Genomic DNA, 18697 nt, shown 5'->3' on the forward strand with positions numbered 1-18697 from the left:
GGGGTTAGCAATGGAGGAATTTTGTCCCCTGTTCTTTTTAATCTTTACATGGATGACTTATCTAAATGCATGAATGCCTGTAAAACTGGTCATGGTTGGGAATATCAGAGGCTGCGTTTACACCTGGCATTAACATGCGATCACCGTGATCGGATCAAGCAGATCGGATCATAAGCCAATCAGGACACGGTGTGTTTACACCTCTGGAAAAATGTTGTTTACACAAAGGGGAAAAATGGAAGTCAGAAAAATACAGATCATATTTATTTTGCGTTAGCATGAAGCTGCAGTTTCACAATACATGAATTACACTTACAAATAACAGTTAAATGCTGCAAATATTTTTTTCTTAAAATTGAACGTTTTTTTTACACCTTTACAAATCTTCTCTTGGTCATGCAAATATAATCATGCAATCTTGTGTACACTTTCACAAATCTTACCCTGTGCATGCGATTCTTTATGCCATCATTTCACCTTTATTCATCCTGCACTGCCAACTGGCGTCCAGAAGATGGCAGCAATAACAAAACTGCAGAAACCTGCACATCAGTGTTGCCAGATTGGAGAGGTGGTTTTGAATTTGATTGTGTGGGTAAAAATGGATTTGGGCAAAAAATTTGTTCTGGTTTGGGGTCAGTTATGTGGTTTTCAAACATCTAAATTTTAACGTCTAATTGGTTAATAAACAAAACTCAAGTGTGCATGGAAAATCCATAGTTGTGAGTTACCCAACTCTTAAAATGTGGATTACACCTGTGTGGTGGGATATGACTTGAAAGCTCTTTATAAATAGGCCTATAGCTATCACTACGAGCACAGTTGAATGACTTAATTGAAGTCGAATATGGGACAACTCCTGTCCATCGATGTGCACACTGGCCTGACCAGGACTTCTGCAACTGTCCAGACTGATCCCGACAGCTGCTGAAAGAACCAACGATTAATCAGTTTTGTGTTATTTTCCTTTTCTTTTATTACACAGCTGATGTGTGCAGTTTCTTTTTTTTTTAATTGCAGTCTTTTTCTGCTGCCATTGTTTTCCATTCATTTACTTCTCAGTTCAATGCAAATTTTAAGATTTTAAGATTAATCTGGTTTATTTTAGTTAAGGACTCCATAGTCCAGGTGTTAGTAATCTGTACTTAATCTGTGTTTCAGAAAGACATTTTTTAATCCATGATTAACTGGTCTAGATTAAGGCCTTCTCCTGGCTTAATTTAAACCCTGTCCGGGAAACCACCCCTTAGTTTCTTAAATGTTCAAGATTCTTTTTATTTTATTTCAATTTTAAAAAGTCAGTTGGCATTTAAAAAGTAACTAAAACATCATTAATAACAGCAATAGTTTCATTACTAGAAAACTTAAATAAAAAAAATGTTAAGACTTTAAATTAATTACAACAGTTTGATATAATGCAACTTTTACTTTCAGCCCACGGACCTCAGTGAAGTTGGAGTTTTGGCCCTTCATTGTAAAAAATTTGGTAATTTGGCAAATGTATGAATAATAATAATAATAATAATGAATGATTTGAATTCTGAATGATTTGGCTATAATGAAATGTTTTGATGTCTTTTGTCTTTATTGTGTTACATTGACATAAGTCATGTGGCCAGACCACAAGCTCTTACACGATGAAAGCAATTTTAACCAAAGACACAATCGAGAAATAGAAATAACATCCATAACATCAAATTGACAAAGAATAGTTACTGAATTTTAACTGAACACATAAGAAAAGTTTTTATTTAATTGTATTTTTTAAAACAGTTAAAGCAGTTAAAATGACAAAAAAGCTGTATGTATTAAATATCATTGTAAGGAGCATTTAAGTGTGAGAGGAAGCATCAGATATCTGAATGCCACTCAGTGATGGCGGCTGTAGACGGTTCCTGGGAGTTGATCTGATTCAGCTTCTTCATCACAGTCTTATACTGCTCTTCCCAGTGGCTCTCTGAGAGTGAGGAAGGATTGGTCTCCAGGAACTGATAAGCATCCTTAGACTGAACGTATAAGATTCTACTTGCTTTCTGACAGTTTTGACCAAATGTATTCCAAAACTGAAAGATTAAAGGCACAAGATTTTTTTACAGCACGTTTACTAAAAATACATTCACATAAACTCAATATATTCCCATAATCACTCAATTGTCTCACTCATTAACTACACTCTACATAATGAAAGTCATTGCATATACTGTACAGTACAGTCCGGGTCAGAATTATTGGCATCCTTGGTAAATATGAGGGGGAAAAGCTGGGAAAATAAATCTGCATTGTAAAAAGAAAAAAGAAAAAAACTCACCAAAGCCTATCCTTTGAAAAAAAAAAAAAATCATAATGTGATTTAGTTTTTTGTACATTTTTTAAATACAAGATCAAAATGATTAACAATGAAGATTTATTTTCACAGCCTTCTTGGCTCATATTTACCAAGGGTGCCAATAAATCTGACCAGGACGGTTTGTACCTAACCTTGGAAAATACATTAGTTTCTTGAAACACAACGGCCATGTTTCTGCACTCAGGGAAGAGATCTGAGGAACAGATTATCTCGGGGGGTTTTTCGTTTTTTTTAGATTGCAGTCTACTTTGGCTTGTGGGCAATATAGGAACATCAGGTGTACATCAGTACTCTAAAAATAATTATGAGTTTAAAATATAATTATAAATATGAAAAAGTGATCTACAGTACTTAGGAAATTACACTGTTCACTCAGAATTAGGACTACACAAAATTGTCTGAAACTCCATATAGTGCAAAATATTTAGAATAGGGAGAGATTAAAGACTTTAACTTCTGAGACTTTAAATAAGAATAATAAATCAAGGGCAACTTTAAATTACCTTTACTGCCATTTCAATAGATTGCAGAAACTGGTCCCTCATGTCAGGATCATCAATCAGAGCCTCATCAACAAAGGTCTTGTTTTTCAGACGCTCCAGCTCACATCCCACTTTCTCCCAAAACCTTTTAAGCTGAACAAGAATTTTCTGGATTTGAGAAAGACAGGATTGAACATTCTTCAGGTGGGAAGGGCTGGCTTGGATTACACCTGGAGGAACAACATACAGCAGATTCTGATTTCTGAGAGATCAGTTTAAGCCCGTTCAGACCGTTTAAACTTACGTTAGTGAATGTGTAAACAGCATGATACTCTGGCACACTTACCGATGACATTTACTTTATATTGATTCTTTCAAATGTTTTAACATTTCTATGAATGTTCAGATGATTCAAATATTTCATGTAAGCACAGTTACATCTGAAGTACTGCATTAGCAAAGGCCAGAACCTAAATGAAGATATAATAAAGAGTAGATCTGTTTTCTAAACTATAAAACCAGACACTTACCCTGCTTTATTTTGGAACTGTCCAACTTCAGCTGAAGTTCTATCAGTTCGACATGGAGTTTGTTCTCTTTGTTTTGCAGTTTTCTCTTTTCAGATGTGAGACGAGACAGTTCGGCATTGAGATCGTGGTTTTGACCATCAACACCAGGGGCAGTGATAGCATTATAGATGGAATTAATAAAGGATGGAAAATGTGGCACCAAGGAGGACAGAATACCAACACTGTGGTTTTTTCCAGAAACATTCACAGTGCATTTCTGTATCTCAGAGTTTTTCATTTGATTGTTTTTCTCAATTTTCTCTATATCTTTGGCATTTTTTTCCAGCTCCTCCTCAAGATTGGCCATTGCTGTCTTCGCCCTCTCCATCTCCACAGATTGTTGAGTTTGTCTTTCTTCAGTCTCATTCTGTTCTTGAATCACATCACTGGTGCATGCAGCCACACTTTGGTTTTGTTGAGCATACCTGGAGGTGCATTCAGATAAATGAACGCTTACAGTGATTGGATTTAGAGTACATTGTGTGTAATATCAGAGATATGGTGCTATTCCATTTTATTGTGTGAGTGTGTAAGTAGGTTACTACCCTTTAGAGCTGCACTACTTATGGTGGTCAATAAAAGGCTCACAGTGCAAGCAAACCCAAACAAGTAATGCACAAGTCATGTGTGTCATGGAGTCGCAAAAATCTTGGATCACGGATCCACACACTTCTTAAAACGCTTAGCTTCACAAGTTATAGTAAATCGCTTTCTTACCGCTATCACATACTCAAACAAAACAGTTCCTGAAGACGAAGATTTGGATGACATGCTTTCTAGGTGCCCTTCTTATACGTCACGGTCGCACTAGTGACGACATAGGCTGTAGCCGGCCAATACTATTGTCACTTTAAAACACGTGTTTCAGTCTCCGGTCATGCTGAGTCATTCCCCATTAGAGCCTAGGACTAGGACACAGTGCGAGTTTCCACTGGAAAGCAAACTTTTATGTGATATTGTTTCTCAAGTAAATTGATCTTTTTAACCCCTTTGGGTCAGCGGTCGCGCCGGTTCGATCGCCTCACTTTTTTTCTTATCAGTGCAAAAGACGCTCAAATAACTTACAGGCAAATACCATACAGGCAAGTTTTCTATTTTTTTATTTGTGTACACTCATCATAAAAACTAAATGTTCTGCTTTTCGTAAAATAAAGAAAATAAACATGATGCGCATTCTGCCGTCTCTCTCAGTGTGAAGTTCAATCTGAAATGCGACAGAAAATTAACTGTAACTCAGCGAATACTTGCCACCCATAAGTGAGAGACATGTTTTTGAAAGCTTGAAGTGTCTAGTGTTTTTAAATGACGTAAATCATATCAAAAACAAATACTCTCTGTTTAAGTAATCGACCTAAAATCTCTCCTCATTCTTTGTTTATAGTTCCCTCACAGGCCACCTGATAGGGCCATTATGGGAGGGTCCTCATCTTCTTTATCTTGTGTGAAACACATCAATATTCATGATGATTCACACCTCCTCACATATAGCTTTATGTTTTACAAATTTGAAATCAATATATTATTTAATGTGAATGAGTGGACAGGATGATTTTCACATAGTTTTGAAACAAAAACTCTACACAATGTGATACAAATGTCAAAAGTCTTGTAAACAAATAGTCAGTATGGGTTTTATGGCCTTATTTCAGTGACTTTTTTTGTTTTTTTCACAAACCACGCATAAACGTAATTTTCTCAAAACTACAAACTTTTACATACATGCTGCTCATATTATTGTAGCAGAGTTTGTGCTGAATATAGTGTAATCAGACTTTAGCCATGAAAATGTCACAAGTAACAGAAATAAGCACAAATGTCAGAGCATGTCAGAACACCTCCAGGGCCCAGAAAACACCTCAGACCCCAGAGGGTTAACGATATTTATATGTTTTTTTACTGGGAAACACTGGAAATAGAAATTTAAACTATTTTTTGCCATTAAATGTTTCATAAACAACCCCATGGTATGTTATTGCTTTTCACCTCTTTACAATGTCATCCACTGCTCTAATAATGTCATCGATCCATGTTTTGGTTTTCTCCAGGTACTTCACAGCCAGATTGGGTTTGTTCAGTTGAACAGCCTGCATCAGCCCCGGGAACAGGGAGGTGACCAGGTTGGAACTCGTGCCCACACACTAAGAGAAAACATCAATTATCCACAGGTACAGTCATTAGTATGTCATAATTGTTGGCCCAGTGCATTAGTTGCCAAGCGTTACAGAGTGTTACAGAACAAAGTAACTTTTAAGGACAATAAAGCGGAAAGTAAATAAGATGAGCTGGTCAAAACATTAGTTCACATAACCTTTAAGACAAATAAATAATTTTGTGGGATTTGTTTGGATTTTGTTACAAAACTGCATTCTGTTCAGGACTTGGAGTAGTGCATGAGTACTTGAATAGTGAGCTACCGTTATGGTGTTCCTTTGGAGATTGACAGATGTGGACACTGTGAACTGTCATTGTTGGGTAAAGATTGAAAACAGAATACAAATTCTGCTCACACAAAGCTATTATTTTACTTCATAAGACTTCCTGATCTGGGTGATCTGCTTCTCAGCCAGCACACTCATGTGGGGCCCAAATGGGCTTGACCTGGGCTATCTAACTGGGGCCCAGACAGTTTTGTTCTCAGTTTCCATGTAGGCCTTATCCATGTAGGCCTTATCCAGTGCATAAATGATTTAAATCAGCTCAGATTTAGCAAGTGTGAACGTGAAATGTGATTTTTACAAATCCGTTTCGAGCTACATTTATATGTTGTTTGAAATACTATTCAAATCGCATTTCTGGAAATCTGTTTTAGTTTGCCTGCTCAGATCGGATTTTGTGTGGTTTATGTGACTTTCTCACAGCGTAAACGTCAAACGTTATTATTGGAAACATGCAGAACTGCTGCAGAAACAAGGTTGTGCTGTTGCTAAGTGCCGGACGAGCAGAATATGACACTATAATGGAGACATATATTTAAAACCGGCAGAGACAACAGCACGGGATAAAGCCACACATACCTGCCTCCTATGTTTCTGCCACTGCCTCAGAAGACACATTAGTCCAGTGCGGCTGCTACACATTGTCATGTTGTACATAAGACAACATCTGTATTGCAAACCCCTCCATGTTGTGGTTGTTGTTGTTGTTTTTGGCATATACCTACCAACCCAACATCATGGCCATAGAAACCAATGCAGATATTCCTTCTTGAGTCTCTCCATCTTTGTTTGAACACAAAAGGCTAAAAGTTTTTGACATTTTCAGTGCATGTCTGTGTGAGGTGATCAGAGCTGCTAACACACGAGCTCTTGAAGCTCTGCCTGGGAGCTATTTTATAAACTATTTTCTGTAAGCCAGACATCACTGATTGCTGACATTGCTGGTGATGATGAATAAACTGCTATACTGCATTTGGATCCTCCTCTTCCTTGATTCTGAAACACTCTGCGTAACTATATATATATATATATATATATATAGATATAGATATATATAGATATATATATATATACACACACATGCATTTATATATATATATATATATATAGAATTCATTACAAAATGATTTCCAGGCATTTATTTTATTTTATTCCACAGCTGATGTGTGTAGTTTATTTTGCTTGCTTTAAAAGTGTTTTCTCTTTTTTTTTTTCTTTTTTTTATTGCAGTCTTTTTCTGCTGCCATCGTTTTCCTTGGATTTGCTTCTCAGTTCCATGCAATTTTAAGCATTTCTTGGTTCATTCTATATTTATGGACAGCCTCTGTCATGCTAATTTAGATTAGCACAGTTGATTTTAAATTAATCTTGTTAATTTTTAGATCTGGGCTCCATAGTCCAGCTGTAAGGTCATGGTTTAAGCTTTACCTTCATCAGAACAGCCTCAGTGGATCCAAACAGCAGCTGTGTTCCAATAGCTTGTTCTCGGATCAGATGCTCCAGCTTCGGGATACTACCCAGACACAGGTAAGACAGGTGATAGAGGAGAGCCGTTCGCTCCGCAGACGTATGAAGATCCTGGACACACTCTGGACTCCATGAAAAGTCAGTGACAATAAGCTCTGAGATAGAAAACAAACATTAGTAATGTTTAACAACCTCTGGGGTGCATGGGTGAAATGGGTCAGTAGTAATGTGCAAATAAAATGCTCTTGAATCTTGGGTTTTAACTTCTTAAAGGGGGGGTGAAACACATTTCAGTCAATCTCATGTTAATCTTGAGTACCTATAGAGTAGTATTGCATCCTTCATATCTCCAAAAAGTCTTTAGTTTTATTATATTTATAAAAGAAAGATAGGCTGTACCGTGTCTTTCCGGAAAAAAACGAGCGGCTGGAGGCGTGCCGTGTGGGCGGAGCTAAAGAATCACGAGCGCTGTTCACTGTTTGCTTGCTGTGCTTACGCGCTGATAGCTAACAACACACAGACATTTGAAGCAGTTTTACTCATCACCTGCGGTTCCAACGCACGACCGTGAACCTTTATCGTTGGGACTGCTCCATCCTTAAGCATTAGACGGTCTGCAAATCCGGCGTCGAACTGGGCCTTGTTTATAAAACAATCATCGTCGAAATGCAGGGAACAGGGAACTCCGTTGATGCTCTGGAAAAACAAACTCCATCCACTGGTCCCTTAACGCTGGGTTCTTTGGGAATCTGTGCAGGGTTGTCTTGCCCTGGCAACCAAAAACACACTTCTTTCTTTGACATTGCGCTAAAGCCGAGCACAGCGCTTTGATGGGCGAACTGCTTTCGCTCTTTTGCTCTGGTCTACGGGTGTGCGCGCGCCCTTCCGGGAGAAGTGCCCTTAGGACCCGTATTAAGGAAATTCCGCTCCATCTGACGTCACACATGCCCATACTCAAAAAAAACTTTCCGAAACTTGTGATAAACCGGAAGGAGTATTTTTGGCACAGAAATACTCCATCAAATGTACAACTTAATTTTTGAAACTTTGTCCATCTTTAGCATGGGAATCCAACTCTTTAACAGAGTAAAAAACTCAGTATGCATGAAATAGCATTTCACCCCCCACCCTTTAAAATATTTGTGGAAAAACTTGCAGTAAAATGCATTAATTCATGGTCAACTATAATGCACAGATTATAATGAGTTAAATTATGACTCATGAACAATGACTTTAGATACACAAAGATGGTGAAAAGCACAGACATGAATCAATCAGGCTTAAGTATTCGGATAAAACGAGTTTCCCTATATGCGTCTAAAGTAGACGCAGTGCGAGTGAAACATATCAAAAGGATTTATTTATACAGAATTAATTAGTTTGAAGTAGAAAGTGTCTCTCACCTTTGCTTTCAGCCATTGTTTTCTACAGTTTACACACTGGTAAAGCCTCCTAATACAACAGAAAGACATGTGACACAAGTATTAATTGTCTGTTGATGACTAGGTGAGTTTACAATCCCAGCCTATAATATAATCAAAAGGTAATTAAACAATGCCTTTTTACATAGTTTTTCAAGTTCATAAAAATGCAGATTTGTGAACTGAAGGTGTATTTGTCATCAGTGAGTCTGGCCAATCAGGGTGATACTTTATTTACCAGGGCCTACTTCTACGTAGGAGTCTTAGCTTAAGAGCGATTCGAGACCTATCTGAGAGCAACTCTAAGCACGGAAAAGACATAAACTTTCATCTTAGTGAGGAGGCGGGGCTGATCTTTTGAAGACTGTGATTGGTTGTTTATCCAAGAAGGAAAAAAAAAGCGATTTTAAGTATAGGGTCTACTCACACACACACACACACACACACACATTATAGAGAATGAGGAGTTACGTCACAATCTTTTCACGCAACGTTCTATCCCGTACTCGGGTCATATGTGTATTCTAAGTCCTCCCTACGGATAGGCATTGTGTTACATGTTCCTCCTGGGATATGTTACCCAGTGTACCTTGGTATTCTTACGTTAAGCCGAGCCCTTCATCCGTGCTAGTCTCACGACAGGGAGCTCAGTCTTGCGCAGGGCACTGGAAGACAGTCGATGCCTTCTGTCTATGATAGAGACAGAATATCAACCAAAAAATCCAGAAAAAAAACACATTATTTATAGATTATAAATTATTTTGCATTTCAGTGAGTGAAATAAGTATTTGATCCCCAATCAAAACAAATGATTTAGTACTTAGTGGAGAAACTCTTGTTGGCAAGCACAGAGGTAAGACGTTTCTTGTAGTTTGGGTGGGAAACTCACTTTTTTTGCCACAGTGGCTGGTGGATGCCCAATTTTACCAGCCACTTATATTTTTTACCAGCCACTTTTCCAGAATTTAAATTTATAAAACAAAAGTGCACTAGCATATTTTGAATTGCAGTTATCGTCGCTACGGCTGCTGACGCTGTGTTTACGTATATACTGATTATGAACAGTGATTACGCTGTTATGCTGCTCTGTATTGTTCAGTACAGCCTAAGATCCTTGCTGATATGCAATTCTGGGGCACGTTCAAGTTCAAAACGGTGCGCAACGTTTTGCTACTGTTTCCGGGTTGAACGTCATGTTTCCTGGAAGCGGCGTTTGGGTCATTGTCATGCTGGAAAACCCTTCCACGACCCGTCTTCAGTGTTCATCAGCCCCTCAATACGGTCAAGTCGTCCTATACCCTTAGCAGAGAAACAGCCCCAGAGCATTATGTTTCCACCTCCTTGCTTGACTTGATTTCTCTTCCATACAAACATGGCGAGTTGAGTTGATGCCAAAGAGCTCAATTTTGGTCTCATCTGACCATAGCACTTCCTCATAAGCATTTTCTGAATCATTAGATGTTCATTGGCAAACTACAGACGGGCTTCTACATGGCGTAGTGTGTTACCAATTGTTTGCTTGGGGACTGTGGTCCCAACTGCCTTGACATCATTAACAAGCTCCTCTTGTGTAATTCAGGTCTAATCCCTCACCTTTCTCATGATCATCCTTACCTCATGAGGAGAGATCTTGCATGGAGCTCCAGACCAAGGGCGATTGATGGTTAATTTGTATTTCTTCCATTTCTAAATGATGGCACCAACAGTTGTCCTTCTCAACAAGCTTCTTGCTGATGATTTTGTAGCCCATTCCAGCCTTGAGCAGGTCTAAAATCTGGTCCCTCACGTTTGACAGCACTTTGGTCTTGCCCATGGTGGTGGAGAGGTTTCTTTTATACACATTATTAGTACTTTATTAAAGTGGTAGGACTAATCTGTGTTCAACATTGGCACATAACCAATCGGTGGGAGGCAGGATTCTTGCTGGTTGGTAGTGGATCAAATACTAATGTTTTTTCTGGATTTTTTGGTTGATATTCTGTCTCAATCCTTTAAAGGGTTAGTTCACCCAAAAATGAAAATTCTGTCAGTAATTACTCACCCTCATGTTATTCCAACCATGTAAGTCTTTCGTTCATATTCGGATCACAAATTAAGATATTTTTGATGAAATCTGACAGCTCTCACTCCTTCATAGGCTTTCAGAGGGACCCAAACTCGCCGGCCCAGAATAGTTATTAAAAACATCATACATTTATCATGCGACGACAATACTTTTTGTGTGGAAAAACAACAAAAATAACGACTTACATCCAACTATTAGTGTTCTTCAATGTGGGCCTCTGACGAGAGTTCACGGGAGTGCCAGGATGCATGCGCGAGAACTGAGATTACGGCGTTCTTCTTCTACTACTAACTTACTTGTTACTGGCTGCTCACTCCTTGGGAGTATTACCGCCATCTACTGTACAAGATGACGTCCCGACATCCAAACAAACCATCAGTAATTGGATTGTTCAGGCTATTGCTTCGGCCTACAAGGTGCGCAATTTGCCTTCACCTTTGGCCATAAGGGCTTATTCTACTAAAGACATGGCGTCCTCTAGGGCCCTTCTCTTGGGAGTGCCCCTCCAGGAGATCTGTGAGGCAGCCGGTTGGGCTACCCCACACACTTTTATCAGGTTTTATAGTCTGCACCTCCCTAGTACGCTTGGCGCATGAGTGCTCTCGTCCTATAGCTGAGTGCCTGAGATCAGTTTCACTCTAGGACAGGCCTTTTTCGGTGCGTGGCAAAGTGGGCATTCGTTCCCCAAGGAGTCGTTTTCAACGACGCAGTGTTGAGTTCCCTACGATAGGGAACGTCTCGGGTTACGACTGTAATCCTTGTTCCCTGAGAAGGGAACGAGGCACTGCGTTGTCTTGCCACGCCCCTCAAAGCCTAGGAGTGGCTTGCTTCATCGCGAGGCTAATGTGTGTTTGGCCGGCGTCACTTTTATGCATCCGGTTATGCCGTCACATGTTACGTCATTATGCAACACCAATCAGGATTGGATTAGTTTCACTCATACTTCAGAGGCGCACGCCTGTTGAACACCATTGAAGACATTGTTAGCATCTGTTAGATTTAATAGTAGGGGGAAAATGGTTACATTTAAAAAATTTAAATTTTTCCGCTATTTTCATCTTCCAGGTGTAAAATCTTCATCGTGTCGTGGCAGAGCACTATAGTACTTTAATGACTCAGTAGGCTTGTTCGACTTCATGCAGCTCTGCGCAGACCGATCGGCGGCTGACTTGAAGCAGTGCATGCCGGTTCGAAATTTTGTCCGACTTGATACAGCCCCGACGCCACGTGACTGTGACGTATGCCATCAAAGTACCGCGCGAGCAATTCGAGAGTAGCCGGAGAACTCAGCCAGCGCAGCTTCTCAAGAGCGGCTGCACTGGGCTGCACGTGGGCTGATGACGACACAGCTGTTCCACGATTGGCCGGATTCAACGCATGACAACGATCACGTGTGTTTCGTGTTTATTTCGAACACCTTTAGTTCCTCTAAAGCTCTCAAATCAGTTTATTATAACAGTGAACACTCTTTTCATGTCGTTGTCATATTATATTGTGTCATGTTTATCAAATTAAAACTGCTTAAAAAACGTTGACTCCACTTCATTGATAGTATGTTGAACTTTATTCTTGTTCAAACGCTGTATAAAGCTGTGCATAAAGTATTGAATGAAAATGTCTCTGAAACATCTGTGTATTATTTGGCAAATATTGCATTTATTTCACTGCAGCTGTGGTAAAGTATGCAAACACCACGTGAGCGGTCACTACGGGAACCAGAAAGTGTCCGACTTCACGTCTCCGTTTGCAGCTCCTCCCCGCCTGCACGCGGCTACTCTCGCCGATCGGTTGCATCCAGCCGCAGCCGATGTCGAACATCGTACATATAGTGTCTCATAATTATTCATGTAACTGAGTTTTCTTAGCCAATGAGAAGACACTTTCTCTTAATTATTCATGACACCACGTGGAACTGTGATATCACGTAGTAGATGACAGAGGCGATGATGGGACGCGCGTTTGTTTTCGTGGTGCTAATGTTCCAGTGCATCTTTCCCCGCGATGCTGCCAGGGCTGGACTCCGGCCATCAACCACGGACACATCTAAACTGTGTGTGTGTAGCAACCACTCAACTGGAGAATGGTGGACTTCGGCCTTGTACACCAATGCAGGTTTCATCTTGCGAGTGATGCGGTTCCGAGGACTTTTCTATCGCTTCAGAGGTGTGTGTGTGTGTGTGTGTGTGTGTGTGTGTCTAAAATGTAACCCTGACCGTTTTACTTGCCTTTTGTTAAGTAATCACTCGTTATTAAAATTGAGATATTTCGATAATACCTCAATTGTATGGAACGTATGCTTAATTTGTGCAAATAATTTCTATGTCACTGTTCATCTTTATTATGTGGGTTTAGGGGGCGCGTAGATCTAGGCTATCTATGTACGGAAAGTTTTTTTTTTAAGCGGAAAATGTATTATTTTCAAATATATGCATTTGAAGTGTGTGTATAAACAATTGATATGTTTTAAATACAATTATGATTACTAGGCTAATATGTAGCAGGGCATTAAGTTACTTTTGAAAGGACAAAAATAAGGTGTCAGTGTATTTCATTAGACTTTAACTTTGCCAGCTATATATATTAAAAAAAAAAAAATCGAGCATTTCCTCACGTTTTACCACTGATTTTTAGTGACAGTCGATATGCATGGGCCTCAGGCGATGACAGTCCCCCCCCCCTGCCGTGCCGTACCATACCACACCACACCCACTCCCCTCCCTTCTTCTCACAGCCATCCACGCCCATTTAAGTTGCATTTTTCAAAAAGATTGTGAGCTAGACTTGAGCTGAAAGAGGGGGGTTTCATGACCCTTAAACACTAGGTGGCCATTACAAAATACATTTTTTTATTTCAAATTTTGTCACTGAATAGAATAGTACCCCATAATAGATTTTAAACAAAATCATGATGTACTGTACTGTTGATGTATTTACAGTCATAAATATATTGTCTTAATATAAAAAAAAAAAAAACACAAAACAAAACAAAACACATATATTACACAGTCTTTCAAAACCTGAAAGAATAAGTTGGTCTACTTACATATATTCTGTTTCCAGTTTCCTTCTCCAACTGTCCTGGAGCAGGTACATCAACCAAATATATACGGCTTGCTTGTAAAGACACATATTGTAAATCACATGGTTGTTAGAAGAATTTAAAAAATGCATCACTTGAAAAGCAGGCTACATGTGATGATCTCTTTCCGGGATCTCTTTTCACTTGGGTTTATGGCGGCTGCAAATCTCGCCACAGGATGGCACTGTTTTGACACTCTTGATGCTTCAAATCTTTTCCCAAAACAATCAGAGAAAAGCTTCAAAGATTCAAAGAAAGCTTAATAGAAGCTTCATTTCTCCATCCCCACTCAGTAAGTATTTTTGCAAATGTTTCAATCAAGTGTAGCTGTTGTTGAGCCTGGTTTTGAACATTAACCTGTAATGTAATTTTTCGTGTGTGGAAAAAGCTACAAATAAACAAAACTAAACTAGTCAATCAGATTTCTTTCCCCTCCAAATGTGCGCACATAAACACAAATGCACTCCACAAATGTCCCCATCCACTTACAATATATGGTCAGGAAAAGCATGAACATTCTCCTTTTGTATTCCACAGAATAAACGTGGGAACATTATGACAGCTTTTTAATTTTTTGTCGAACTATTCCTTTTTTAAAAAATGCTGCATTAGGGGAAGATGCTTTAAAAAATGAAATAAAAGTGCCATCTGATAGATCAATAAAAATAATTAAATGTGGTTTTTTTTTAACTTATGACTCTTTTTTTTGGACCAAGAAATAAGAATTCTAGTCTGTTAATAATACCTGATTAAAACAAAAGCTCACTTGAAATTGTTGACAACAAGGCAGCTGTCTTGTGTTTCAGAATTACCCTTTGTGATTTAATGACTGAGACATCTCTTCACAAAGATGAAAAACCACATGGACCACAGGTCAATTGCATTTTACACTAAAATAGATTTCAGTGACTGTTAAAGCTGCCGTCGGCAAGATTTTTTTGATCATATTCACTATGCTCCGACAGAACAACATAAATCAGCCGGTTTTAGAAAAAACCTGCGCTTCTACCTCCACCTGTAGCCTGTTATTTGTTTTGCAAAAATCCACCGCTCCCGGTTCTTCTGGTCCAATCAGTGCAGGGCTGTGTGAGATCTGACTGTCAATCACAGTTTGTGCACACGCCACAGATTCTGGACCTTTTTACTTTTCATACATTCCAACTCTGAAAAGAAATTACAAATAAAATCTCTTTTAAATACAGAAAAATAAAGTTCTGTCTTCATACATTTGCAGTTATGAATGAAAAATTTGCCCAGAATCAATATTACATTAATAAAAAATTTATTACTTTTCTCACCAGAATTCCAAACATAATATGTTTGGTCTTGTCCGTTTTTACGACAGGAACCTGTTGCTGAAGGTGCAAGGATAATTTGCAGAGCTTTTCGAATTAATCGCGTATTGCGAGATAGACAGGATCCTTTAGTGCAGCGCGATATTCTACTTGAGAGATATCGTTTTTCTCGAGAGGGTGTCATATAGCCTACATCATTCATTTGTTGGAAATGTTAAAGGGATACTCCACTTTTTTTCGGAAATATGCTCATTTTACAACTCCCCCAGAGTTAAACAGTTGAGTTTTATCGTTTTAGAATCCATTCAGCCGAACTCCGGGTCTGGCGGTACCACTTTTAGCATAGCTTAGCATAGATCATTGATTCAGACGAGTCCAGTAGCATTTCTTTCAAAATGACTAAAGAGTTTCAATATTTTTCCTATTTAAAACTTGACTCTTCTGTAGTTAAACCGTGTACTAAGATCGACGGAAAATGAAAAGTTGCGATTTTCTAAGCCTATATGGCTAGGAACTACTCTCATTCCGGCGTAATAATCAAGGAACTGTGCGGCCGTACCATGGGTGCAGCAGGCGTAGTGATATGACGCAGCGCCTGAAAATAGGTCTAATAGGTTAGACAAACTTAGTCCCAGTCAAGTTGGAAGAAGTTACCGAGCTGGGGACTATTTTTAGGCGCTGCGTCATATCACTACGCCTGCTGCACCCATGGTACGGCCGCACAGTTCCTTGATTATTACGCTGGAATGAGAGTAGTTCCTAGCCATATAGGCTTAGAAAATCGCAAATTTTCATTTTCCGTCGATCTTAGTACACGGTTTAACTACAGAAGAGTCAAGTTTTAAATAGGAAAAATATTGAAACTCTTTGGTCATTTTGAAAGAAATGCTACTGGACTCGTCTGAATCAATGATCTATGCTAAGCTATGCTAAAAGTGGTACCGTCAGACCCGGAGTTCGGCTGAATGGATTCTAAAACGGTAAAACTCATCTGTTTAACTCTGGGGGAGTTGTAAAATGAGCATATTTCCGAAAAAAGTGGAGTATCCCTTTAAATGTTCGACTCGTCGGAGTCGGGCTTTAACAACGGCGCAAACTGTTTGCTTTGCATTGAGATTCTTTGCGAGTGTCTCTTTCCTTTACACTATTAGAGATGCGGTAAACTTAGGGAAAAGTGCTGTCTGTCGTGCCATTTGCAAAGTTTATCTGGCACTCAAGTGGTTTTTAGGGGGTTTTGTGGTATTTCCAAGCCACTTAAAGGAGAACTCCGGTCAATTTTAACATTGAGCTAATTTCTTTGTAAATTTGGAGTGCTGTTAATACAGAGAACAATGACAAAAATCGGTGTTGCCTACACCGTGTTATCCTCTTTTTAAAATTTGCACCCTGTTGACTTCAATGGGGCAAGTTTTAAACCTGCTTTTAGCCTCTTAACATCCTTGATGTGTCATTACAAGTGCACAGCTAATGTGAGTGATTCCTTCAGAGTGAACACGGGTGAATCTGACTGCAGTAGATGTGAAAGATATTAATAAAAGTGATGTTAATTCAGCCAGCGCACATACCTGTATTTACTTCCCGTTTTCGGTCGAAGTCCACAGTAGTCGATTGTCGAGTTCACGCGCGTGATCATAGGTACTAAACCTATGCGCGTGAACTCGACAATCGATACGGTGGACTTCGACCGAAAACTTAATGATGGCCAGTTTAGCATTAAGTGAATAAAAGAAAATATGATGCTTTAATTTCTATTTTTTTGTTTTGTTTGTCTTGCAATTATTATTATTTTTTTTTTTTTTTTCATGAATTATAATGTGCGCAAAGGATTTTGGGAGATTGAGGACATGCACTTGATGGAACTTTCAAAATAGGTAGAAAGAAGGATGAGAAACGAAGGCTGCCTTTCAAGTTTCTTTTGAATTGATATGACATTTGATGACATGACAGTCAAGAAACGCAGCCCTAGAATGTGACATCTGAGATATGCATCACTCAACACCCAATGCATCTTGTTCGTGACCTACCATACAATCACATAACACTAGAGCCTGTCATCATCTTCTTCAGTTTATCTTCTTTAGGAAAACAAAAAGTAAAGATGTGAGAACTTCTTAGGAATTTTAGAATTGCACTTTGGAACATTCTCACTAACTTCTTAGAATTTCTTAACTTCTTAGCAAGATTTTTGTCAATCCGGCCCTGACTAGTTCTTTTTGGTAGATTACTTCTTTTTTTTAGCATAAAAATTAATTGTCTTTTGTTTGTTGCTTTTTTCTTTCTTTCTTTTCATCTACCTCTGTGTATTGAATTTAAACATTTTCATGTTTATAGAAAAAAATTGAAAAAAATAATGCAACAAAGTTTATTTCGGCTATACAGAAAGTATTCCTCATAGTCCAGCTTAAGTAAGTTCAGTGATGGTTCATTTTTGTTGTAAAAAAGTTATTTTATATATATAGCCGCTCTGGAGAAAACAGTGATGTCATCGTCCAGCTCAGTTCAGTTCTCATATAATGGTGTCAATGCAGGCAGATCAATAGTATTGTTGTATATTAAGTGTTCCAAACTAAGCAAGTCAAAAGCCAAAGTGGCAAGAAACCAAAACTCGATCAGGTATCAGAGTAAAAAAAAAAACCTTGGGAGAAACCAGGCTCAGTCAGGGGGAGCCGTTCTTCTCTGGCCAATGAACGAACAGTGTTGTGAATTGGTAAGTTTCGTCTGGGCGTCAAGAAATATAGAGCTGAGTATCATCAGCATAACAGTGAAAACTAATGCCATGCTTCCTAATGATATCTCCTAATGGTAGCATGTACAGAGTGAACAGCAGCGGTCCTAGTACTGAGCCTTGTGGTACGCCATACTGAACTTGTGATCGATAAGACATCTCTTTATTTAGTGCTATAAAAAATGATAATGGTCAGATAAGTATGATTTAAACTATGCTAATGCAATTCCACTAATGCCAACATAATTTGCGAGTCTATGTAAAAGAATGTTGCGATCAATAGTGTCAAACGCAGCACTAAGATCGAGTAACACCAATAGAGAGATACAACCACGATCGGATGATAAGAGCAAATCATTTGTGACTCTAATGAGAGCTGTCTCAGTACTATGGTACGGTCTAAATCCTGACTGAAAATCCTCGCAGATATAATTTCTTTCTGAAGATGAAGGTATCTCCCAAAATAGTTTTCGTTTATAGGCAGCATAATGGTGTAATTAAGCTTCTGATGATTCTAGGCTTGAGTCCTCAGCATTAAAGCTTTAATGAAAGGGTCTGGTACAGAGGTTCCCAACAGAGTACAACAGAGGTTGCTGGTACAGAGGTTTTAACTTCAAATTTGATCAAACTGAACTGTCTGAAACTTTCTTATAATCCTGAAGACCTTGATTAGCATGTTCATGTGTGTTTGATTAGGGTTTGAGCTAAACTGGAAAGTTGAGAGCCCCTGGGCTAGAAAGTGCACCTGGCGGTTTCTATACACACGGTCACAGCACAAAATACCATTAAAATGAACTGTGGAAAAATAATTT

The 18697-nt window shown here is 38.8% G+C and overlaps 1 protein-coding gene across 3 annotated transcripts; it reads right to left on the reverse strand.

Annotated features, from left to right (window-relative positions):
- Positions 1-1570: 1570 nt before the first annotated feature.
- On the reverse strand, positions 1571-13925 carry LOC311284572 (uncharacterized protein). Of its 3 annotated transcripts, none has more exons than XM_084399667.1 (8): positions 13830-13925; positions 9311-9411; positions 8704-8752; positions 7262-7455; positions 5382-5536; positions 3360-3823; positions 2851-3059; positions 1571-2063 (listed from the first exon to the last, which is right to left on the reverse strand). In XM_084399667.1, the coding sequence occupies exons 3-8, from the start codon at positions 8717-8719 to the stop codon at positions 1851-1853; spliced, it is 1251 nt and encodes a 416-aa protein (XP_084255793.1). In that variant the 5' UTR covers positions 8720-8752; positions 9311-9411; positions 13830-13925; the 3' UTR covers positions 1571-1850. The 3 variants fall into 3 exon arrangements, with proteins under 3 accessions (XP_084255793.1, XP_084255795.1, XP_084255794.1); XM_084399669.1 differs by having other exon boundaries at positions 9325-9411; positions 13830-13864; XM_084399668.1 differs by lacking the exon at positions 9311-9411 and having other exon boundaries at positions 13830-13864.
- Between the last annotated feature and the right edge of the window lie 4772 nt (positions 13926-18697).

The sequence above is a fragment of the Rutilus rutilus genome, assembly GCF_951802725.1.
Source record: "Rutilus rutilus genome assembly, chromosome: 24".
Classification (NCBI taxonomy): Eukaryota; Metazoa; Chordata; class Actinopteri; order Cypriniformes; family Leuciscidae; genus Rutilus; species Rutilus rutilus.

Coding starts and splice junctions, on each gene's coding strand:
- LOC311284572 (XM_084399667.1), bottom strand. Junction 3,824..5,381: donor GTGGATGACATTGTAAAGAG/GTGAAAAGCAAT, acceptor ATGCACCTCCAG/GTATGCTCAACAAAACCAAA. Junction 3,060..3,359: donor CAGTTCCAAAATAAAGCAGG/GTAAGTGTCTGG, acceptor TTGTTCCTCCAG/GTGTAATCCAAGCCAGCCCT.